At 47.3% G+C, this 24,664-nt stretch overlaps 6 protein-coding genes across 6 annotated transcripts; 4 read left to right on the top strand and 2 right to left on the bottom strand.

The window, feature by feature from the left end:
• Positions 1 to 86: 86 nt before the first annotated feature.
• LOC135680386 (probable calcium-binding protein CML46) lies at positions 87 to 614 on the bottom strand. The gene has a single exon (XM_065194267.1). The coding sequence runs from the start codon at positions 612 to 614 to the stop codon at positions 87 to 89; it is 528 nt and encodes a 175-aa protein (XP_065050339.1).
• Positions 615 to 828: 214 nt separating this feature from the next.
• LOC135680385 (granule-bound starch synthase 2, chloroplastic/amyloplastic-like) lies at positions 829 to 5,650 on the bottom strand. The gene is made up of 7 exons (XM_065194265.1): positions 5,326 to 5,650; positions 5,056 to 5,120; positions 4,745 to 4,822; positions 4,548 to 4,658; positions 4,361 to 4,405; positions 2,683 to 2,856; positions 829 to 1,913 (listed from the first exon to the last, which is right to left on the bottom strand). The coding sequence occupies exons 1-7, from the start codon at positions 5,648 to 5,650 to the stop codon at positions 957 to 959; spliced, it is 1,755 nt and encodes a 584-aa protein (XP_065050337.1). The 3' UTR covers positions 829 to 956.
• Positions 5,651 to 5,816: 166 nt separating this feature from the next.
• LOC135588170 (granule-bound starch synthase 2, chloroplastic/amyloplastic-like) lies at positions 5,817 to 6,817 on the top strand. Its single transcript, XM_065080163.1, has one exon. The coding sequence runs from the start codon at positions 5,883 to 5,885 to the stop codon at positions 6,786 to 6,788; it is 906 nt and encodes a 301-aa protein (XP_064936235.1). The 5' UTR covers positions 5,817 to 5,882; the 3' UTR covers positions 6,789 to 6,817.
• Positions 6,818 to 7,146: 329 nt separating this feature from the next.
• On the top strand, positions 7,147 to 7,689 carry LOC135680384 (probable calcium-binding protein CML46). The gene has a single exon (XM_065194264.1). The coding sequence runs from the start codon at positions 7,147 to 7,149 to the stop codon at positions 7,687 to 7,689; it is 543 nt and encodes a 180-aa protein (XP_065050336.1).
• An 8,094-nt stretch (positions 7,690 to 15,783) lies between these two features.
• Positions 15,784 to 21,831, top strand: LOC135588169 (soluble starch synthase 2-2, chloroplastic/amyloplastic-like). The gene is made up of 8 exons (XM_065080162.1): positions 15,784 to 16,490; positions 16,842 to 17,322; positions 17,528 to 17,592; positions 17,826 to 17,903; positions 17,990 to 18,100; positions 18,243 to 18,287; positions 19,864 to 20,037; positions 20,807 to 21,831. Exons 1-8 carry the CDS (start codon positions 16,119 to 16,121, stop codon positions 21,761 to 21,763), a joined length of 2,283 nt encoding a protein of 760 aa, XP_064936234.1. The 5' UTR covers positions 15,784 to 16,118; the 3' UTR covers positions 21,764 to 21,831.
• Positions 21,832 to 21,951: 120 nt separating this feature from the next.
• Positions 21,952 to 22,695, top strand: LOC135589172 (probable calcium-binding protein CML46). The gene has a single exon (XM_065081465.1). It carries the CDS (start codon positions 22,122 to 22,124, stop codon positions 22,662 to 22,664), a length of 543 nt encoding a protein of 180 aa, XP_064937537.1. The 5' UTR covers positions 21,952 to 22,121; the 3' UTR covers positions 22,665 to 22,695.
• The last annotated feature ends 1,969 nt before the right edge of the window (positions 22,696 to 24,664 follow it).

The following is a 24,664-nucleotide window of genomic DNA, read 5'->3' as shown; positions in this document are numbered from 1 at the left end:
ATTTCTCAACTGCCTTGAGGAAATCTTATCTGCTTCTCAACTGCTGAGAGATTTCCTAACTGCTTTGACGAAATCTTATCTGCTTATCACTCCACAACTTTGATGAACTCCTTGAAATCGATCCTCCCGTCGTCGTTCTCGTCGTACGCCGCGATCATCCGTCGGCATGCCTCCAATGCCGCCCCCTCCGGGAAGCCCAGCTTGCAGAGAACACGATGCAGGTCCAGGGGCTCTATGACCCCGTCACCGTCATCATCGAAGACGGAGAACGCCTCCGCCACTTCCTCCAAGCTCGGCTCCTCCCCCTCGAACACGCCACGCAGCTCCTCGAGCTGCTCACCGTCCGCGCCGCAAGGCATGCCCGTAATGATCTCCATCACCGTCTCCACGTCTTCTCTGGTCAACTCGGGCGCCTCGCTACCGTCGGCCGAGTCGCCGGGTCTGACACGATCGACGACCCCCGATGCGCACGGCGCTGGGTGCCGGAAGAGGAACCCCATGGATATCTTATTCTTCAGGACGACCCCCATGGAGATGGTCTTGTTGAAGAGGAGCACGATGGGCTCTGTGAGTGCGAGGGAGTGGTACGGTGCAGTTGGCAATGGTTTCTCCATGGTTTCCAGCGCTGAGGAGGAAGAAGACGCTGCTTCTTGGTCCAACCAATAACATGCATGGCGAATCGATGTGTATTTATGCGTGCAGGTGCGACTGTTTTCCTCTGGCACGTACGCAGCAGAGGCTGTCGACGCGGTGGCTAATCACAGAATCCAACAAAACTGGGCTGTCCTCGACAGCGAGGAAGAGATAGAGAGAGAGAGACGTGTCAAAATGTTGATGCCATCAATCAAACGGACGCACACAATACTTAGACGAATCTTTGCAGGTTCGTTGAAGAGAGATCCGGATTGGATCATCAGATAGCTGAGATAGATACTGTTCGTTCATGTTCTCAAAGATCACCACTGATACTTAGCTGAGACGAGGACTTCCTCGTAATGTTTGGCGGCGTTGTCCCAGCTCAGGTCCTGTGCCATCCCTCGCGTCTGCAGGCCCTTCCAATTCTCCTTCTGGTTCCTGTAGGTGTTGAGGCAGTTCCCCAGCGCATTGATCAGCTTGTTGGCCTCCGCCCGGTCGAACGTCCACCCGAACCCGCTCTCCCTGAAGGGATCGAACGGGATCACCGTGTCGCGAAGCCCGCCGACGGCGTGCACCACCGGGACCGTGCCGTACTTCATGGCGTACAGCTGGTTCAGCCCGCAGGGCTCGAACCGCGATGGCATGAGCAGGACGTCCGCCCCTGCGGTGATCCTGTGCGCCATCTTCACCGAGAACCCCACCCACGCCCTCACCTTGTTGTGGTGCTCCCTGTCGAACTTGCGCAGCATCTCCTCCAGGTCGGCCCGCCCGGTGCCCAGCATCACCAGCTGCAAGTCCTGCCCGACGATCCAAGGTATCGCACCCGCAATGAGGTCGACGCCCTTCTGGTGATCCAGCCGGCCGATGAATCCGATGAGGGGGACGTCCTCGCGGACAGGGAGGCCGAGCTCCTTCTGCAGCGCCGCCTTGCACTGTGGTTTCCCGGCTTGCAGAGTCTCAATGGAATAGTTTCTGTAGCCATCGGATTGCAGGTGAAGATCCAGCTCAGGGTTCCAGTCCACTGTGTCGATCCCGTTGACGATGCCTTGGAACTTCCAGTTGTTCTCGTTTATGATCTCATGGAGTCCCCACCCACCTTCGGATGTTGTGAGCTCCCATGCGTAGCCACGGCTGACGGTGATCACGCGGTCAGCAGTCTTGAGGCCGGCCGCGAAGATGTTGAAGTGGTCACCTCCCATCGGCTCATACAGCTTGAAGAGGTCCATGTGTTGATCGGGCAAGTCGACATGGAAGAAGTCCTCAACTGGACCACGCCCCTGGACAAGACACACAGGTAGAATGCAGACGATAAGGATTCCGAGCTCGTAGTTTCCTAAGTTGTTTAGAATGATGCCATGAAACTTCTATATCAGGATCAGATTCAAGCATTCTTCTCGGTAGAAAAAGAGAAGAGAAGATGAATGATTTTATCTTCATTTTGAGCGAAATGATTTTTCTTTGGTGGTGGTAACTCAGAAATCTTTGCAAGTTTGAAATGAAGCAACTTCAACAAAAATGGGGGAGAAAAGAAATTAAAAGCGGAGATGTTTTGATTGCTCAAAAAGAGTTTAAGAAGACAAACATTCATTTGATGCAAAAGAGAAGGATGTAAAGAAGGTTTCTAATAAAACAGAGTGCTTCAAATGTCATGCAATTATAACAAGGTTTGGGAAAAACCATGATAGACTCATGAAAAATTAAGTACAACATATGATCAATATCTTCAGGTCACACAAAAACAATATGGCCAGGGGCATCATGCAACCTAAACTTCAAGAAATACAATGCAGCTGTAGGAATTCATGCAAGCATAATTGGATCATTGATTCAGTGACGTGAGAAATAGTCAGAAAGTGTTTGGTTTACTGATAAGGTAAGTGAGAGAACTGCAAACTTGCAGATATCGTCTTGGCAAATTTAACAGTCTTTGAGCAGTTCTGAGGATCTCACAGGCTACTGAACTCAGCAAATTGAACTTCTAAATGAAGAGAGAATTTAACAGAAGTTTAACCTAATAGATGCAGCATAAAATGCGAGAGAGCTAACCTGGTGAGATATGTTGTGGATCACCAAGATGGACCTGGCATACTTCATCAAGCCATTGTCGCGGTAGCATGCTTTCAGATACACAGGCAGAAGTGATGTGTGCCAATCGTTCGCAATGAAAATTAAATTTCCGTCTCCATAGCATAAGCCGCCACATGGAACATGCCACGGAACCTGCAATTGTATCAGTCTAAACTCGAAACAATGACATATGTTTAACAAGTTGTGAATGAAAAATACAAGGTATATCCACAGAAAAAGGATACTTACCATAAAACTAAATCTTATTGTTCGAATAGAATTAAGTGTTTGGTTATACACCGACTACAGACTTGCGAAGAAATATAACATGAGTGGTATGCAAATTTATCTGCTTCACAACAAAACTGGTTTGCTTATCATGAAAGCCAGAATACTGATAAATCCTAATAGATTATAATTCACAATAACTTTTGATTTTAGAAGAATTATAAGGCAAAAGAAAAAGAGAAACTAGCCAATGGTTAAAATTCAGGGAATTATATGAAACAACATATTTAGATAACAGAAACAATGATAAATTGGATGCAAAGGTAAGGCCGAGAAATCAGGGAGGATAGAGGCAGTAAGAACTAAGTATGCTAGAGTAGCCTTCAGTTATTTACATCAACCACTCGATTACTCCATCAATTTTCTAAACAACTTAGATGATTAAACAAAAGTATTATGATTTAATATCTGTTAATTGGCAGAGGACCAACATTGGAGAGTAACTACCATTGTGTGTTTAACGTAAGGTAAATCCTTGCACAAAGTTCCACTGACTCTATCATAATAGAAAAAAAACATAAGGTATCAAAGAAAACCATATATGTCAGTGGCCTTGTTCTTAATTTCCTAAGCCTAATAAATGGAAATGAGTTTAACAACTAGGCCTTTTTTCTAATATAAACTTGGCCTATTAAATAATTTCACCTGCACACAGAGATTTACATCTTTTAAAACATCGATCAAGAATCAGAAATGGTATGAAACTCCAAAATTTTTAAACAGTAAATTGTTTTGTTAAGGTTCGTTGATACCAAAGTCACAGTCAGTTCTCCATCGACAATTAGTATGCAGAACCATAGAATTAGATGTATGGTATACTGAGTGTAACATACCGATCTGACTGGATACCTCTATGCTAGTACTGCCCGGTTACATATCGTATTCAATCCAATTTTTAATATATATATATATATATATATATATATATATATATATATATATATATATATATACACACTGAATGTTTTGATACTATGCTGACCGATACTTACCCCTCTGAACGGGTCCTGCTACTGGTTCTGTAATGAAATTTTAGACCTAAGACAACACTGTACGATGCTAATTTCAGTCATAAGACATCTGCATGAACTAGAAAACAAAGATACAGAACCAGAAAAAAGAAGTGGGAAAAAGGGTTGGGAATTGGCATTTGCAATTAAGTTAAGCACCTCAAGGACTATCAAGTACTAACTCAAAGCAGCACTGAAGCGGCCACCGACATGACTATATTTTTCACACTAGAAATCATGTTGGAAGTCCCTTCCTGCATTAATCTTAGACAAATGCTCACTACGAATTTCTAATACTAACATATTCTGTTATGTACATCATGGATAGTTGAATATGTTGTTTAGGACAAAGGAGATACCTCTACAGCTACCTTGCATAACAATACCATCCGTTTCAAGATTTCCTGCATTAATTAGCGAAAGACAATATAAATAACTTGTAGAGGGTCATTTCTGTATTTTCAGTGCACAAAAAAATGAAGTAACAAAAAGTGAATAAACTGGATTGACTAATTTACAGGTGTTAAAATTGCAAAAAACTTTTACCAGCCGGTCTCCCCCATAAATGTTGTTCTCTAGATGATGGAAAACTGGACTGTCGATAAATACAAAATCCACACAATCAATATAAGCATGAAAATAATTTACTTCCAGATCCTGCATCCCATAATATGACATCAACAGGATAAGTATGTATTTATAGCTAAATCTAAACACCATGACATGAAACAGCAGATACAGACCTGCCCATCAGCTTTGTAATATTTGCGAACACCTATATCTTTGGATTCAGGATAATTGGCATACCTCGGGGAAACAACCTATAATTTACAAAAGAAAGATTGAACTGGCTATGCAACAGCAATATTAAGGAAGCAACTTTTGGACTAACATTATTCTAGTTTGGTAAACCTGCACATTGTAATTGCAGTTTTATGATTTGAATTGCTATTCCAATTTACCTTTCTGTGGAATAGCTAGAGTCACCACCAACATTAACGTGAGATTTGAGGTTCAAACAGAAATTAATCGACAAAAGGGAAAGGAGAAATACCATAACCCGGTGCCCTCTCCTAGCCAAAGCTTTTGGCAGAGTCCCAGCTACATCTCCAAGCCCTCCTGTTGAAGTTAAAAATGATAAATGTCAGTGAATCTTATTTAAATATCATAATAACACTTTATAAACCCAAACAACAGTCATTCACTTCATTACCAATTGTGGAGCATAGACTTGATACAACAAATTTTCAGTACTTGAGAGGTAAGAGTAAAAATACAGCAAAAGATCAATCGGAAAATACGAAAATACTAAAAATATCAATACCTGTCTTTGACCAAGGAGCACATTCCGCGGAAACTACTATTACATTCATGGCATTCGCTCCAGCCAGAGGAGGGGAATCCACATTTTCTACCTCAATATCTGCTTCTGTATCTACACCATCAGATTTTGCTTCCGTATGGTTCTGAGCATTCTCATCTTCAGTACCCCTTTCAGATTCTTGTATAATAAGTGATGATTCGACTGAATCATAAGTAGAATCAAGATCTGCATCTTTTGCTAGTCCATCAGCTTGTAGGATATCACCTTGCTCTTCTGCTTCCTCTAAAGAATTTTCAGTTTTACCGATACATTGAGTCTTAGACATCTTAGATTCATTTCGCTCAAAATGAAGATAAAATCATTCATCTTCTCTTCTCTTTTTCTACCGAGAAGAATGCTTGAATCTGATCCTGACATAGAAGTTTCATGGCATCATTCTAAACAACTTAGGAAACTACGAGTTCGGAATCCTTATCGTCTGCATTCTACCTGTTTGTCTTGTCCAGGGTCGTGGTCCAGTTGAGGACTTCTTCCATGTCGACTTGCCCGATCAACACATGGACCTCTTCAAGCTGTATGAGCCGATGGGAGGTGACCACTTCAACATCTTCGCGGCCGGCCTCAAGACTGCTGACCGCGTGATCACCGTCAGCCGTGGCTACGCATGGGAGCTCACAACATCCGAAGGTGGGTGGGGACTCCATGAGATCATAAACGAGAACAACTGGAAGTTCCAAGGCATCGTCAACGGGATCGACACAGTGGACTGGAACCCTGAGCTGGATCTTCACCTGCAATCCGATGGCTACAGAAACTATTCCATTGAGACTCTGCAAGCCGGGAAACCACAGTGCAAGGCGGCGCTGCAGAAGGAGCTCGGCCTCCCTGTCCGCGAGGACGTCCCCCTCATCGGATTCATCGGCCGGCTGGATCACCAGAAGGGCGTCGACCTCATTGCGGGTGCGATGCCTTGGATCGTCGGGCAGGACGCGCAGCTGGTGATGCTGGGCACCGGACGGGCCGACCTGGAGGAGATGCTGCGCAAGTTCGACAGGGAGCACCACAACAAGGTGAGGGCGTGGGTGGGGTTTTCGGTGAAGATGGCGCACAGGATCACCGCAGGGGCGGACGTCCTGCTCATGCCATCGCGGTTCGAGCCCTGCGGGCTGAACCAGCTGTACGCCATGAAGTACGGCACGGTCCCGGTGGTGCACGCCATCGGCGGGCTTCGCGACACGGTGATCCCGTTCGATCCCTTCAGGGAGAGCGGGTTCGGGTGGACGTTCGACCGGGCGGAGGCCAACAAGCTGATCAATGCGCTGGGGAACTGCCTCAACACCTACAGGAACCAGAAGGAGAATTGGAAGGGCCTGCAGACGCGAGGGATGGCGCAGGACCTGAGCTGGGACAACGCCGCCAAACATTACGAGGAAGTCCTCGTCTCAGCAAAGTATCAGTGGTGATCTTTGAGAACATGAACGAACAGTATCTATCTCAGCTATCTGATGATCCAATCCGGATCTCTCTTCACCGAACCTGCAAAGATTCGCCGAACATGGAACGTCTATAAGTATTGTGTGCGTCCGTTTGATTGATGGCATCAACATTTTGACACGTCTCTCTCTCTCTATCTCTTCCTCGCTGTCGAGGACAGCCCAGTTTTGTTGGATTCTGTGATTAGCCACCGCGTCGACAGCCTCTGCTGCGTACGTGCCAGAGGAAAACAGTCGCACCTGCACGCATAAATACACATCGATTCGCCATGCATGTTATTGGTTGGACCAAGAAGCAGCGTCTTCTTCCTCCTCAGCGCTGGAAACCATGGAGAAACCATTGCCAACTGCACCGTACCACTCCCTCGCACTCACAGAGCCCATCGTGCTCCACTTCAACAAGACCATCTCCATGGGGGTCGTCCTGAAGAATAAGATATCCATGGGGTTCCTCTTCCGGCACCCAGCGCCGTGCGCATCGGGGGTCGTCGATCGTGTCAGACCCGGCGACTCGGCCGACGGTAGCGAGGCGCCCGAGTTGACCAGAGAAGACGTGGAGACGGTGATGGAGATCATTACGGGCATGCCTTGCGGCGCGGACGGTGAGCAGCTCGAGGAGATGCGTGGCGTGTTTGAGGGGGAGGAGCCGAGCTTGGAGGAAGTGGCGGAGGCGTTCTCCGTCTTCGATGATGACGGTGACGGGGTCATAGAGCCCCTGGACCTGCATCGTGTTCTCTGCAAGCTGGGCTTCCCGGAGGGGGCGGCATTGGAGGCATGCCGACGGATGATCGCGGCGTACGACGAGAACGACGACGGGAGGATCGATTTCAAGGAGTTCATCAAAGTTGTGGAGGGCAGCTTCTTTGATTAATTATTCTTCCTTTTTCTTCTTGTCGTCATCAGCGTCACATCTATCAATGCGCAAGCAATTAAAACAAACCAAATTTCGAGCAGGATTGAGACTCGAAATCTAAAATCATCAAAAGATTGCGACTATTCGAAATCTTACAAGAAGAATCAAAGGCCAAATCGAGAAGCAACTACTCATCTGGATCGCAGATTTAAATCGATAATGTTATCGACAATTGACACATCCATAGACTTTGAACATGAAGGGAAAACATCTTTCTGAAGCTGGAAGTGCGGCTTCAATCATTTAGAACCCAAGAAATAACATGTTCTTCTAGGTAGATCCAGTCACCACATCAAACCACAAAAGCCTGTACAATTGAATTATAGAGCTAGCAGTAGGCTATCTTCTGCAGTTCCAAAGTTCCATAGCTTGAGTGAAGCCGAGAAAGAGCAGACCGGTGCAGAGTATCATAAATCTCATGGCAACTTCACTGATGGGAGAGTCTGGATACCTGCAAGGCATGTTTTGGCCAGTGTTTATTCAACCAGCACTGAGATGAAATTATTGCATACTATCAGTTGGATATTGTTCTAAAGAAATTGGTCACTTCCCTGAGCATGTCTCATCACACAACTAAAAATAACATTGCTTCATGATCTATTAGTATGCCACTAGAAAAAGTTATAAAGATTATGAAAAGGGGTCATTATCTAACAATGTCTGGAATTCCAGATATGTTTGAATTTTATATCCGTAAACAATAGCACTCAAAAGGCTTTATAACCAGAAGTAAAGAAGATATTGTAAAAGTTCAGGCGGAAGTGCCTTATGCTTGTATTTACTGCTTGATCTTTGGAATACATTACTAATGCAAAGCATATCATAAAATTCTATCATAAAAGGCAACTGTTTAAAGAAAAAAAAAACTCTGAACCCACTTGAAAGGAAAAATGTCTAGAAATTATGTCTCCACAAACCTTCGAAACTCAATTTTGTCAAACTATCTTGATGTGGAATACATAACATATGATTAATTGCCCAAGACGAAAATACTGCATGGTGAAAAAAAAGAATGGATGAAAAATAAAACATTTAAGAATGTTTAAAGCACACTGGTTCACGTCAAACTCGATAGCTTATTTCAGGATAAACTACTAAGATACCAAAACAAAACTACCATTTACTCTTAATTAGACACTTTTAAAATATAAATTCAAGTAGTAATATACTAGACGCAACAGACCTAGAGAATTGTCAGAAGATGCAGCTTATGAACTGTAGTACAAAGGTCGAGTGGTTGGTGAAGAAGCAGGCCTTGTATTCGACATAACACCATAAGGTGATGAGTTCTGTGAAGCTTGAAGTGACCCAGCAGTAGCACTGGAGGTGTTTGCTGAAACTGGGTAATGAGAAACAGGAGCAGTTGCAATGGTTTGACCTGGGTACAAGTTAGGCTCTGAAACAAAGCTTCCACCTGACGTGCTAGAATTCCATGTCAACATTTGACCCTGAGGATTTGTTGCTTGTCCTGTAGCTCCAAAATCACTGCCCACGTATGTGGATGTTGGCTGGGGATAAACTTGCCACCCAGAAGTGGTGGGTAAACCAGGAGCTTAGGACATCATTGGTACACCCGTGTCCTGAATAGTGTAGTCTCTGCTTCTCTCATTATGCACCTAAAAGAGAGCATACATACATATAATTGACTGTAAGTAACCATGCACATAAAGGATGAAAGTCTAAGCCAGTGTGCTAATAGAAAGACAACAGAAGGACCTCAAGTGCGCCCAATTTTATTTTCTTTTTCCTGATGGATAGATATAATTCTTTCGACAGCCAATTTTTGAAACTTAAAAAAGTTTTATTGCTCCGCTTAACCCAAAAAATAAAAGGCTCGATGCTTAACATAAACAACTTAAAATAATCAAATATTTTCTAAATTAAATAAAAGTCATAAAAAATATCGATCCGAAACAAACAGCTATGTTGAACGACTATGGGACGTGGGACTCGAGACACCGAGTACGCTGTCACGACACAAACAGTTAGTAAATAAGCCTAATCCGAAGTCCAATGAGGTGGCTAACTAAATACGTAGTCCGCATAAAATGGTACGCTTACCGAACGTAGGTTCCGAAGGTGCAGTCAACCATGAGCCACCGTGGTTCAGGAACATCTGAAGTCTAACTACGCGGGTACCGGACTCGTCATTTCCCCAAAGAATGCAGGCTCAGTAGCAGAACAAAATGCACTGACTTTGGGAGATATTGGACGAGTACAAATATTTGTTTTGGTCAAGAAATAAAAAGAGATGAAAGAAAGGTTCTAATTTAAAGATAACTAGAAAATAATCACCGGAGGTCAACGAGCAAATTCGTTGGAGGAAAGTCTTTCACCGTCTTTTCGTGTCTTACATAGGATCATCTAATTTGGAAAATAAATATATATATAAATAAAAGATTAAGTGCAGGGATCCTAAGGAGAAATGATTTAGATTTTTAATAGATAAATCAAAAGAGATGGAAGAAAAATAATAATTTAAAGATAACATAAAATAATCACAGATAAAAGTCTCACCTTCTCAATATTATATTTGGACGATGAAATCTTATCATTAAAAATATTAAAATATATATAATAGAAAATATTATACTTGTACCAAATCAAATATATTATTTTTTTCTAAAAATAAAAATATTTTATCCAAAAAGAAATACTATTGGACTTTTGCCCAATTACACTCTCCTAATTTATTTTTACTTGGGGTGCCCAATTTTAATCATTTTAACAAAAATTATCATTCGTCCTTCATCAGTTAGCTATCTATCTTTAGCAGCATCACTCATCGCATTTGCTCCTTGCTCTCACCATTAGTTATACTATGCGTCCTCTCCTCCCTTCCCCTTTCTCCTCTTATTCCTCTATTCTTTCTCTCTATATAATGTCGCTTGCCCCGTTGCCTCACACGCTCCATTCTCATTTTGAGTGGTGTCACTCGTTACCTCCTTTTCGAGAGACAAATAAGGTAAAGAGCATAATAGCAATATCCTTCTTCATATGTGATTTGTTGGATTGGAGAAATATCACAGAGGAACCGGATCGATTGATGGTGGCATAGAAAACGTTAAAGTAGATGAGCTAAATGAGGGTGCATGTAACATTTTCATGATCAACTATGGTACCAATGCAAAGGGCACAAACAAAGGGGGCACATCATGTTAATGACAATTATTATAATCTTATTTTTATCACAAAAAAGAGATTTAGTGTGACATCACCATTCGTGCTACTACAATGGACGATTTGGGTGGGAGAGTAGCACAATAAGAGGGTTGATTATGCCGGTGACAATAATACACAATTGGTTCTTTGGATTGTTCTTCGGGATGGAAGCATAGGGCTATGGGAGACGAGAAAAAGGTAAGGAGGATAAGAGAAATAAGGTAATTAGCGATATTACTTATATGGGAGCAAAGCGTGGAGGAGATAGAGGTGACCAATGATGTGGTTCGCGATAGATTACTAACAGAGAATTAAAAGATATTTTCATTAATGTGGCAAAAAAGAAAAAGGAGCGTGTAAGATAAAAATCAATTAGAAAAAAATATTCGATTAAAACCCAGCAGTAAGGGTTTTTTAGGTAAAATAATTTTTAAAAATAATATTCTTAATTTGAAGAATAATTTTTTAAATAAAAATATTTAATAATACTTTCATAAAAGAAAATTTTAGATTCTTAAACTAATCAACTTTATTTAAAATAAAAAACCACAGATCTAATTCCAAGCATGTTGTCCCGGTGGAAACACTCGCTGCAGCAAGATATGGTAAAAAGTGAGGAAACCTGCCGAAGAAAGGCTGTCATGGAAAGTGTTCGGATATGGCGTGCGGATGATGGTGACACGAATACTAGACGTCTGCGCAAGGGAAGCCGTCCTATCTAAATAATAAAATATCTCCGGCGCTGTATTGCATTCCATCGTTATTTTAATGTGTCCCGAGATCGAGTCGTGAGAGGAAGAGAGGAAGGGCAAAGACGAACAAACCTGGAGATGGATTCCGCTCCCCAACGCCGTCTCCGAGCCATTGCTGGCCATCTCCTCGCCTCCAGCGACCGCGATCCGAACGCTCGTCTCATCGCCAATCCAACCACCGGCGAGTTCGCGCTCGGTACTCGTCTTTTTCGGCTTTTCTTGCGTTCCTTGTTTGGGAAACCCATTGAATCCAAAATATTGAAAATCGAACATACCACCAGATGTTAGAATATTGTTTATGTTATTAAGTCCAACTAATAACCATTTCACAAGGATACAAGGTTTCAAATGTGAAAACGAGATTGTAACATATGTGGTAATTCTCCCAACAAAATAGTTGTATGTAAGTTTTCTCCCATCATTATTGATGCGGTGGGGCATCTGTTTAAGCCGTGGCCTCGGGGCTGTCGCGGCTCGGTTCGGGGGTTCGAATGTCGGGGATCTCGGGTGGCATCCTTCGTGGTCTCCCGTGGCCTGTCTCGACGGTCCGGTCGAGACGTCGAGTCGGGGGAGTGCGTCGTCGCAGCGTCGGGAAGAGTCGACCCCGTCTGGCACCTGCACAAAGGTCGGGCCGAGGCGCTCGGCCCGACCCCTCCGACGGCCAAGTTAGCGATGTGGAGAGGGTTTCAGATGAAGAAGTGTTTGGAGTCTCCTCTGTAGGGGTTGTCCCCCTTGTAGGGGTTGTGTGTGAGTTTGTCTCTAGTCCTCCTTCCCTCTTAGCATACGAGGGTATTTATAGGGAAGCTTATTGTGCCTGATGTGCCCCCTTGCAGGAGCAGGTAGCGTCTGACACTGGCGCTGGCGTGGCGTGCGAGACCGAGCCTGGGCAGAATGTTTAATGTGCCTCGGTCGACGTTCTGGTCCGTTTGACCAGGTACTGAGGCGTGATGCGTCATTTGGGACAGGTGACGTCAGCCCTAGTCTTGTCGCCATTATTTCCCTCATCATATTCCCCACCCCTGAAGGGAGCCACGCATCGGCTGTTGTTGTAAGAGGGGTCCGAGGTGTGGCTTCAGCTTTTAGTGCTCGTTCTCGTAGAGCAGCTGCTGGTTCGTTACCGGGGGCGGAGTCCGGATTTAGAAAATAAGGAAGGCTGGTCGTGCCGCGGTGAGCTCAGGCAGCAGGGGGTCGAGGAGCACGACGTAGGCGGGCAGGTTTGGCCGGCGAGTCGCAAGTCGGAGATCGAATTGGAGCGACTCGGGCCATGGTCTGAGCCGGTGAGTCGCAAGTCGGAGATCGAACTGGAGCGACTCGGGCTATGGTCTGAGCCGGCGAGTCACAAGTCGGAGATCGAACTGGGGCGACTCGGGCTATGGTCTGAGCCGGTGAGTCGCAAGTCAGAGATCGACCTGGAGCGACTCGGGCTATGGTCTGGGCCGGCGAGTTGCAAGTCGGAGATCGAACTGGAGCGACTCGGGCTATGGTCTGAGCCGGCGAGTCGCAAGTCGGAGATTGAATTGGGGCGACTCGGGCTATGGTCTGAGCCGGCGAGTCGCAAGTCGGAGATCGACATGGAGCGACTCGGGCTATGGTCTAGGCCGGCGAGTCGCAAGTCGGAGATCGACCTGGAGCGACTCGGGCTATGGTCTGGGCCGGTGAGTCGCAAGTCGGAGATCGACTTGGAGCGACTCGGGCTATGGTCTGAGCCGGCGAGTCGCAAGTCGGAGATCGAACTGGAGCGACTCGGGCTATGCGCCAAGGAGCACAACGCAGGCGGGCAGGCCGCGCGAGTGTCTTGGGTCCTGGGCAACGTGCGACCGATGAGCACATCTCAATCGGGAAGCCGAGCAGAGGTTGTGGTCTCAGACGACGTGCGGCCGAGGAGCACGACGCAAGCGGGCAGGCCGTGTTGGCGTGTCTCGGGTTATGGGCCGAGCCGGCGAGTCACAAGTCGGAGGTCGAACTGGAGCGACTCGAGCTATGAGCCAACCCGGCGAGTCGCAAGTCGGAGGTCGAACTGGAGCGACTCGGGCTATGAGCCAACCCAGCGAGTCGCAAGTCGGAGGTCAAACTGGAGCGACTCGGGCTATGAGCCGAGGAGCATGACATAGGCGGGTAGACCGCGTGGGCGTGTCTCGGTTGACACGCAGCCGAGGAGCACAACTCCGTCGGGCAAGCTGACCAGAGGTGGTCTCGGGCAACACGTTGCCGAGGAATATGACGCGGGCGAGCAGGCCGCGTAGGCGTGTCTCGAGTTATGGGCCGAGCCGGCGAGTCGCAAGTCGGAGATCGAACTGGAGTGACTCGGGCTATGAGCCAAGCTGGCGAGTCGCAAGTCGGAGGTCGAACTGGAGCGACTCGGGCTATGAGCCGAGGAGCACGACACAGGCGGGCAGGCCGCGTGGGGTGAACTCGGCGGTGTGGCCGAGGGACACCGCTCAGGCGGGCAGACCGCGCTGAGGTGAACTCGGCAGCGTATGGCCGAGAAGCTTGGCGTAGGCGGGCTACGGCCGAGGGACGTGACCCAGATGGGCAAGCCGCCCTGAGATGGACTCGGCAGTGTATGGCCGAGGAGCTCGACGCAAGCAGGCTGGCCGCGCAGGCGTGGTCACGAGGGTCATGCGGCTGAGGTGTTCGGCGCAGGCAGACTGTGGCCGCGCGAAAGCCGCTCAGGAGGGCAGGCCGCACTGAGGTGGGCTCGGCAGTGTGGCCGAGGGACATGACCCAGGTGGGCAAGCCGCCCTGAGATGGACTCGGCAGTGCATGGCCGAGGAGCTCGGCGCAGGCAGGCATGAGCCAAGAGGCGGTCAGGTAAACATGGAGCCTTCGCTTGGAAGAGACTGAGGCAGGGCGGGCCCGAGCGGGCGGCTCTCGTTGCCGCGGTGGTCGGGTCGTAGGGGGGTTCACCGAGCGGGATAATGGTTCGCACTATACCCGTCAGCGCTCGGACTTGATGAGCGAGGTCCTGGAAGGCCTTGAGCGACACGTGCAAGGGGTCGCTGGGGGCGCACTCGGGTGGAAGCAGACCCGGGTCGTTGGACAGACACTAGTAGCATTCTGCGGTCACGACGGGGTGTTCGTCTCGAAGATCTCCATGCGGGGGACTTTCCCCCGGAGCTCCGATCAGGTGTGACCCCTCAACTGTGAGCTCGTCTAAGCCAGTTGGATGATCCCTCGACTTTCGGGGCCCTCCTTCTAGCACCAAAATGATGCGGCGGGGCATCTGTTTAAGCCGTGGCCTTGGGGTCGTCGCGGCTCGGTTCGGGGGTCCGAATGTCAGGGATCTCGGGTGGCGCTAGACCTTCAAGGGGCCTTCAAGGGGCTAGCCGCACATTACTTATAGACAAAATCCCGCCAAAAACAACGACCCTTCCTCTACTCAGGCATGTCGCATCGGGATGACACAACGTCATTCCGCCATAAATGCAACTTGGCAGGGTAGCCAACAGGCGCGCTACACGTGGCAACCAACGGGCTTGAAGCGCCGGTCTTCTCGAAAACTGGCGATTCACGAAAAGGTTCGTCCCCTGGACTTCCGAATAGACCAAAGGCTACTTGGCCACCCGCATCTCCCACAGCACAGCATAAAAGATCCAATCGAAGTAGCTCCTCGGTCGCAGCAGCCTACGTCATGCTCCTTGGCCTCATGTCGCCCGAGACCACGCCTGCGCGGCCTGCTCGCCCGAGTCCAGCTCCTCGGCCGCAGCCGCCTGCGTCATGCTCCTCGGCCTCATGTCGCTCGAGACCATGCCCGCACGGCCTGCTCGCCCGAAGACCACGCCTGCGCGGCCTGCTCGCTCGAGTCCAGCTCCTCGGTCGCAGCCGCCTGTGTCGCGCTCCTTGGCCTCAGGTTGCCCGAGACCACGCCTGCGTGGTCTGCTCGCTCGAGTCCAGCTCCTCGACCACAGCCGCCTGCGTCGTGCTCCTCGGCCTCATACCGCCCGAGACCACACCTGTGCGGCCTGCTCGCCCGAGTCCAGCTCCTCGACTGCAGTCGCCTGCGTCGTGCTTCTCGGTCCCATCCCTCTCGTGGACCACACCCGCGCAGCCGGCTCTCATGTGCCCAAAGGCTCCCCTCGCGCGGCCCCGGAGAGATCCTCAATGTCCGGACCCGAACCGAGCCGCGTCGGCCCCGAGGCCACGGCTCTCAAAGTTGTTTCCCACAACATCAACGATATCTTTATATAATATTAATTATTAAAAAAATTAAATCTACTATCGTTAAGTTCTAGAATGACGATCGATATCAACGATTAAGAAGGGCTGATCGATGAAGAGAACTCCAAATAAAGGTCGTAATCACATCATTTCGTTCACAAGATGTCCTCTTGCTTCCGTCCGTCCCACGTGCCTGCCGAACGACATCTACCGCACACAACGTTCGCTCGGGCCCAACTGCACCCACGGGGGGCATGCACGCTTCCCTTGTAACTTCGCTTAAAATCCTCCCACTGCTACTCGCCGATTCCAAAGATGGCGTCTTTCAGCTCTCAGACCTTCCGTCTCGAGGCTTGCAGTGGCGGCGGCAACAGCCCTGTTCGCGTCCAGATTAAGCCGGACGATGGCCGCAGGGCGTCGGTTGTGGCGGCTGTTGTCAGGGAGAACGCTATTTTCCCCAGCGGAGGTGGGTGCCGGGTGAGGTTCGCGACGAGGGGCCGACGAAGTGAGATCTTGGTGGCGGTCGAGAAGGGGAGGGGCCTTCGGGCCACCGGAAAAGGCGGCGATTTTGAGCCGGAGAAGGGGAGGGCCGATGGTGATGATGCCGGTGTCAATGTCGGTGCAGCTCCGGCCACGATTGACAAGAACATGAAGGTTCTGGAGATGGAACACGACTCAATTAAGCAGGTGGCTCTCTGGTCTTTACTTTGTTTCTTCTCATTCTGTTCATCCTCCTCTCTTGGCTTTCAATCATGAGAGAGAGAGAGAGAGAGAGAGAGAGAGAGAGAGTGTACATGGAAATTATATAGAACAAAGATAGAGCAGAGAATATGAACATCAAGTTGTATGACTCTTAATGATCATAAGTAGTGCATAGATTTTGACTAGTTTATCTCATTTCGGAATCTAGTCTGTGTCCTAAATATCAGCTTCTTGACTTTCCTCATTTTGTGCATAAATTTTGACTAGTTTATCTCATTTTGGAATATAGTCTGTGTACTAAATATGCAGCTTCTTGACTTCCTCATTTTGGTTCAGGCTGTGGAAAAAAGGAACATAATCTCATCCTTGGGAAGTGAAGCTGCTGAAGCAGTTCAGAGTACTGATTCTTCTGCTAAAGGTGCTAAAACCATTAATTTGAACCTAAGTTCAACTAGTGTTTCTAACAGTTTGGTCCAGTCTTCTGAATCTAAGATGTCTAAGACTCAATGTATCGGTAAAACTGAAAATTCTTTAGAGGAAGCAGAAGAGCAAGGTGATATCCTACAAGCTGATGGACTAGCAAAAGATGCAGATCTTGATTCTACTTATGATTCAGTCGAATCATCACTTATTATACAAGAATCTGAAAGGGGTACTGAAGATGAGAATGCTCAGAACCATACGGAAGCAAAATCTGATGGTGTAGATACAGAAGCAGATATTGAGGTAGAAAATGTGGATTCCCCTCCTCTGGCTGGAGCGAATGCCATGAATGTAATAGTAGTTTCCGCGGAATGTGCTCCTTGGTCAAAGACAGGTATTGATATTTTTAGTATTTTCGTATTTTCCGATTGATCTTTTGCTGTATTTTTACTCTTACCTCTCAAGTACTGAAAATTTGTTGTATCAAGTCTATGCTCCACAATTGGTAATGAAGTGAATGACTGTTGTTTGGGTTTATAAAGTGTTATTATGATATTTAAATAAGATTCACTGACATTTATCATTTTTAACTTCAACAGGAGGGCTTGGAGATGTAGCTGGGACTCTGCCAAAAGCTTTGGCTAGGAGAGGGCACCGGGTTATGGTATTTCTCCTTTCCCTTTTGTCGATTAATTTCTGTTTGAACCTCAAATCTCACGTTAATGTTGGTGGTGACTCTAGCTATTCCACAGAAAGGTAAATTGGAATAGCAATTCAAATCATAAAACTGCAATTACAATGTGCAGGTTTACCAAACTAGAATAATGTTAGTCCAAAAGTTGCTTCCTTAATATTGCTGTTGCATAGCCAGTTCAATCTTTCTTTTGTAAATTATAGGTTGTTTCCCCAAGGTATGCCAATTATCCTGAATCCAAAGATATAGGTGTTCGCAAATATTACAAAGCTGATGGGCAGGTCTGTATCTGCTGTTTCATGTCATGGTGTTTAGATTTAGCTATAAATACATACTTATCCAGTTGATGTCATATTATGGGATGCAGGATCTGGAAGTAAATTATTTTCATGCTTATATTGATCGTGTGGATTTTGTATTTATCGACAGTCCAGTTTTCCGTCATCTAGAGAACAACATTTATGGGGGAGACCGGCTGGTAAAAGTTTTTTTCAATTTTAACACCTGTAAATTAGTCAATCCAGTTTATTCACTTTTTGTTACTTCATTTTTTTGTGCACTGAAAATACAGAAATGACCTTCTACAAGTTATTTATATTGTCTTTCGTTAATTAATGCAGGAAATCTTGAAACGGATGGTATTGTTATGCAAGGTAGCTGTAGAGGTATCTCCTTTGTCCTAAACAACATATTCAACTATCCATGATGTACATAACAGAATATGTCAGTATTAGAAATTCGTAGTGAGCATTTGTCTAAGATTAATGCAGGAAGGGACTTCCAACATGATTTCTAGTGTGAAAAATATAGTCATGTCGGTGGCCGCTTCAGTGCTGCTTTGAGTTAGTACTTGATAGTCCTTGAGGTGCTTAACTCAATTGCAAATGCCAATTCCCAACCCTTTTTCCCATTTCTTTTTTCTGGTTCTGTATCTTTGTTTCCTAGTTCATGCAGATGTCTTATAACTGAAATTAGCATTGTACAGTGTTGTCTTAGGTCTAAAATTTCATTACAGTACCAGTAGCAGGACCCGTTCAGAGGGGTAGGTATCGGTCAGCACAGTATCAAAACATTCAGTGTGTGTGTGTATATATATATATATATATATATATATATATATATATATATATATATATATATATATATATATATATATATATATATATATATATATATATATATATATATATATATATATATATATATATATTAAAAATTGGATTGAATACGATATGTAACCGGGCAGTACTAGCATAGAGGTATCCAGTCAGATCGGTATGTTACACTCAGTATATCATACATCTAATTCTATGGTTCTGCATACTAATTGTCGATGGAGAACTGACTGTGACTTTGGTATCAACAAACCTTAACAAAACAATTTACTGTTTAAAAATTTTGGAGTTTCATACAATTTCTGATTCTTGATCGATGTTTTAAAAGATGTAAATCTCTGTGCAGGTGAAATTATTTAATAGGCCAAGTTTATATTAGAAAAAAGGCCTAGTTGTTAAACTCATTTCCATTTATTAGGCTTAGGAAATTAAGAACAAGGCCACTGACATATATGGTTTTCTTTGATACCTTATGTTTTTTTTCTATTATGATAGAGTCAGTGGAACTTTGTGCAAGGATTTACCTTACGTTAAACACACAATGGTAGTTACTCTCCAATGTTAGTCCTCTGCCAATTAACAGATATTAAATCATAATACTTTTGTTTAATCATCTAAGTTGTTTAGAAAATTGATGGAGTAATCGAGTGGTTGATGTAAATAACTGAAGGCTACTCTAGCATACTTAGTTCTTACTGCCTCTATCCTCCCTGATTTCTTGGCCTTACCTTTGCATCCAATTTATCATTGTTTCTGTTATCTGCATATGTTGTTTCATATAATTCCCTGAATTTTAACCATTGGCTAGTTTCTCTTTTTCTTTTGCCTTATAATTCTTCTAAAATCAAAAGTTATTGTGAATTATAATCTATTAGGATTTATCAGTATTCTGGCTTTCATGATAAGCAAACCAGTTTTGTTGTGAAGCAGATAAATTTGCATACCACTCATGTTATATTTCTTCGCAAGTCTGTAGTCGGTGTATAACCAAACACTTAATTCTATTCGAACAATAAGATTTAGTTTTATGGTAAGTATCCTTTTTCTGTGGATATACCTTGTATTTTTCATTCACAACTTGTTAAACATATGTCATTGTTTCGAGTTTAGACTGATACAATTGCAGGTTCCGTGGCATGTTCCATGTGGCGGCTTATGCTATGGAGACGGAAATTTAATTTTCATTGCGAACGATTGGCACACATCACTTCTGCCTGTGTATCTGAAAGCATGCTACCGCGACAATGGCTTGATGAAGTATGCCAGGTCCATCTTGGTGATCCACAACATATCTCACCAGGTTAGCTCTCTCGCATTTTATGCTGCATCTATTAGGTTAAACTTCTGTTAAATTCTCTCTTCATTTAGAAGTTCAATTTGCTGAGTTCAGTAGCCTGTGAGATCCTCAGAACTGCTCAAAGACTGTTAAATTTGCCAAGACGATATCTGCAAGTTTGCAGTTCTCTCACTTACCTTATCAGTAAACCAAACACTTTCTGACTATTTCTCACGTCACTGAATCAATGATCCAATTATGCTTGCATGAATTCCTACAGCTGCATTGTATTTCTTGAAGTTTAGGTTGCATGATGCCCCTGGCCATATTGTTTTTGTGTGACCTGAAGATATTGATCATATGTTGTACTTAATTTTTCATGAGTCTATCATGGTTTTTCCCAAACCTTGTTATAATTGCATGACATTTGAAGCACTCTGTTTTATTAGAAACCTTCTTTACATCCTTCTCTTTTGCATCAAATGAATGTTTGTCTTCTTAAACTCTTTTTGAGCAATCAAAACATCTCCGCTTTTAATTTCTTTTCTCCCCCATTTTTGTTGAAGTTGCTTCATTTCAAACTTGCAAAGATTTCTGAGTTACCACCACCAAAGAAAAATCATTTCGCTCAAAATGAAGATAAAATCATTCATCTTCTCTTCTCTTTTTCTACCGAGAAGAATGCTTGAATCTGATCCTGATATAGAAGTTTCATGGCATCATTCTAAACAACTTAGGAAACTACGAGCTCGGAATCCTTATCGTCTGCATTCTACCTGTGTGTCTTGTCCAGGGGCGTGGTCCAGTTGAGGACTTCTTCCATGTCGACTTGCCCGATCAACACATGGACCTCTTCAAGCTGTATGAGCCGATGGGAGGTGACCACTTCAACATCTTCGCGGCCGGCCTCAAGACTGCTGACCGCGTGATCACCGTCAGCCGTGGCTACGCATGGGAGCTCACAACATCCGAAGGTGGGTGGGGACTCCATGAGATCATAAACGAGAACAACTGGAAGTTCCAAGGCATCGTCAACGGGATCGACACAGTGGACTGGAACCCTGAGCTGGATCTTCACCTGCAATCCGATGGCTACAGAAACTATTCCATTGAGACTCTGCAATCCGGGAAACCACAGTGCAAGGCGGCGCTGCAGAAGGAGCTCGGCCTCCCTGTCCGCGAGGACGTCCCCCTCATCGGATTCATCGGCCGGCTGGATCACCAGAAGGGCGTCGACCTCGTTGCGGGTGCGATGCCTTGGATCGTCGGGCAGGACGCGCAGCTGGTGATGCTGGGCACCGGACGGGCCGACCTGGAGGAGATGCTGCGCAAGTTCGACAGGGAGCACCACAACAAGGTGAGGGCGTGGGTGGGGTTCTCGGTGAAGATGGCGCACAGGATCACCGCAGGGGCGGACGTCCTGCTCATGCCATCGCGGTTCGAGCCCTGCGGGCTGAACCAGCTGTACGCCATGAAGTACGGCACGGTCCCGGTGGTGCACGCCGTTGGCGGGCTTCGTGACACGGTGATCCCGTTCGATCCCTTCAGGGAGAGCGGGTTCGGGTGGACGTTCGACCGGGCGGAGGCCAACAAGCTGATCAATGCGCTGGGGAACTGCCTCAACACCTACAGGAACCAGAAGGAGAATTGGAAGGGCCTGCAGACGCGAGGGATGGCACAGGACCTGAGCTGGGACAACGCCGCCAAACATTACGAGGAAGTCCTCGTCTCAGCAAAGTATCAGTGGTGATCTTTGAGAACATGAACGAACAGTATCTATCTCAGCTATCTGATGATCCAATCCGGATCTCTCTTCCCCGAACCTGCAAAGATTCGCCGAACATGGAACGTCTATAAGTATTGTGTGCGTCCGTTTGATTGATGACATCAACATTTTGACACGTCTCTCTCTCTATATCTCTTCCTCGCTGTCGAGGACAGCCCAGTTTTGTTGGATTCTGTGATTAGCCACCGCGTCGACAGCCTCTGCTGCGTACGTGCCAGAGGAAAACAGTCGCACCTGCACGCATAAATACACATCGATTCGCCATACATGTTATTGGTTGGACCAAGAAGCAGCGTCTTCTTCCTCCTCAGCGCTGGAAACCATGGAGAAACCATTGCCAACTGCACCCTACCACTCCCTCGCACTCACAGAGCCCGTCGTGCACCTCTTCAACAAGACCATCTCCATGGGGGTCGTCCTGAAGAATAAGATATCCATGGGGTTCCTCTTCCGGCACCCAGCGCCGTGCGCATCGGGGGTCGTCGATCGTGTCAGACCCGGCGACTCGGCCGACGCTAGCGAGGCGCCCGAGTTGACCAGAGAAGACGTGGAGACGGTGATGGAGATCATTACGGGCATGCCTTGCGGCGCGGACGGTGAGCGGCTCGAGGCGCTGCGTGGCGTGTTCGAGGGGGAGGAGCCGAGCTTGGAGGAAGTGGCGGAGGCGTTCTCCGTCTTCGACTATGACGGTGACGGGGTCATAGAGCCCCTGGACCTGCATCGTGTTCTCTGCAAGCTGGGCTTCCCGGAGGGGGCGGCATTGGAGGCATGCCGACGGATGATCGCGGCGTACGACGAGAACGACGACGGGAGGATCGATTTCAAGGAGTTCATCAAAGTTGTGGAGGGCAGCTTCTTTGATTAATTATTCTTCCTTTTCTTCTTGTCGTCATCATCGTCACATCTATCATTGCGCAAGCAATTAAAACAAACCTAATTTCAAGCATGATTGAGACTCGAACTCTAAAATCATCAAAAGTGTTATGGTAAATAACTTTTTTAGCCGTGGCCTCGGGTTTGACACAGCTCGTTCTGGGTCCGAATGGCGGGGATCTTGCGCGGCGTGCCTCGGGTCTTTTCGGTGGTCGATCGTGGTGATCTGGATGTCCCGTCAGGGGGAGAGCTCTGTCGTAGCGTCGGGGAAGAGGCAACCTCGCCTCGCACCAGCACACTGGTCAGGTCGGAGGCTCGGCTCGACCCCTCCGACGATCAAGTTAGCGACGTGGAGAGGGTGGTGGAAGAGGGAGTGCTTCTGTGTGAGTTGTCTTCCCCCCTTATTCGTTTAGAACTCTGGGGTATTTTATAGATGAGTTTGACGTTACCTGATGTGGCTGCCTGTAGGAGGCAGGCTGGTAGCGTCTAACATGGGGTTGGCGTGGCGTGAAGAACCAGGCCTGGGTTAGGTGTTAATGCCGACTTCCTCGGGCAGTGCGTTGACCAGGCATGGCTGACGTCATGGCGTGTCACATCGCCATTTTTGCCCTTATCATATTCCCCCCCCCCCCCCCCTCCGAAAAGAGCTATGCGTCGGTTATTGTATAAGAGGAGTCCGATGCATGGCTTCTGTCTTCAGATGGGCTGGCCGTGCGGACGAGGTCTCGGGGAACATGGAGCCGAAGGGCTGAGGAGCACGACGTAGGCAGGCTTGGCCGCATAGGTGAGGTCTCGGGCATTATGCGGCCGAGGAGCACGGCGCAGGCGGGCTAGCCGCGCAGGTGTGTATCGCGAACATGAAGCCAAGGAGCATGACGCAGGCGGGTTGGCCGCGCCGGTGTGGTCTCGGGCATTATGCGGCCGAGGATCACGATGTAGGCGGACAGACCGCGCAGGCGTGGTCGCGATGGTCATGCGGCCGAGTAGCACGACGCAGGCGGGCAGACCGCGCAGGTGTGGTCTCGGGCATTATGCGGCCGAGGAGGTGGCTTCGGGCAGCCTGCAGCCGAGGAGCACGGCGCAGGCGGGCCGACCGCGCAAGTGTGTCTCGGGAACACGGGGCCAAGGAGCACGATGCAGGCGGGCGGGCCGTGCAGGTCTGTCTCGGGAACATGGGGCCAAGGAGCACGACGCAGGCGGGTTGGCCGCGCCGGTGTGTCTCGGGAACATGGATCCAAGGAGCACGACGCAGGTGGGCTAGCCACGCAGGCGTGGTCTCGGGCATTATGTGGCCAAGGAGCACGACGCAGGTAGACAGACTGCGCAGGCGTGGTCGCGAGGGTCATGCAGCCGAGTAGCACGACGCAAGCGTGGTCGCGAGGGTCATGTGGCCGAGTAGCACGACGCAGGCGGGCAGACCGCATGGGTATGGTCGCAAGGGCCATGCGGCTGAGTGGCACGACGAGGGCGGTCAGGCCACGTGAGGTGGAGTCGAGCAGTGCATGGCAAGGGAAGTGGCTTGGGTCGAGAGACACAATTCAAGCGGGCGGGCCGCGCTGAGGTGGACTCGGCAGTGTGTGACCGAGAAGCTCGGTGCAGGCTACGCCGAGGGACACCGCTCAGGCGGGCAGGCCGCTCTAGGGGGAGCTCGGCAGTGTATGGCCGAGGAGCTCGGCGCAGGAAGGCTGCGGCGCAGTATATAATTTTTTGGGTTAAGCGGAGCAATAAAACTTTTTGAAGTTTCAAAAATTGGCTGTCGAAAGAATTATATCTATCCATCAGGAAAAAGAAAATAAAATTGTGCGCACTTGAGGTCCTTCTGTTGTCTTTCTATTAGCACACTGGCTTAGACTTTCATCCTTTATGTGCATGGTTACTTACAGTCAATTATATGTATGTATGCTCTCTTTTAGGTGCATAATGAGAGAAGCAGAGACTACACTATTCAGGACACGGGTGTACCAATGATGTCCCAAGCTCCTGGTTTACCCA

This window comes from Musa acuminata, chromosome BXJ1-8 (genome assembly GCF_036884655.1).
Source record: "Musa acuminata AAA Group cultivar baxijiao chromosome BXJ1-8, Cavendish_Baxijiao_AAA, whole genome shotgun sequence".
NCBI classification, from domain to species: domain Eukaryota; kingdom Viridiplantae; phylum Streptophyta; class Magnoliopsida; order Zingiberales; family Musaceae; genus Musa; species Musa acuminata.
Note: the sequence above shows the minus strand (reverse complement) of the source record. Positions and strands in the feature narration are given on the sequence as shown.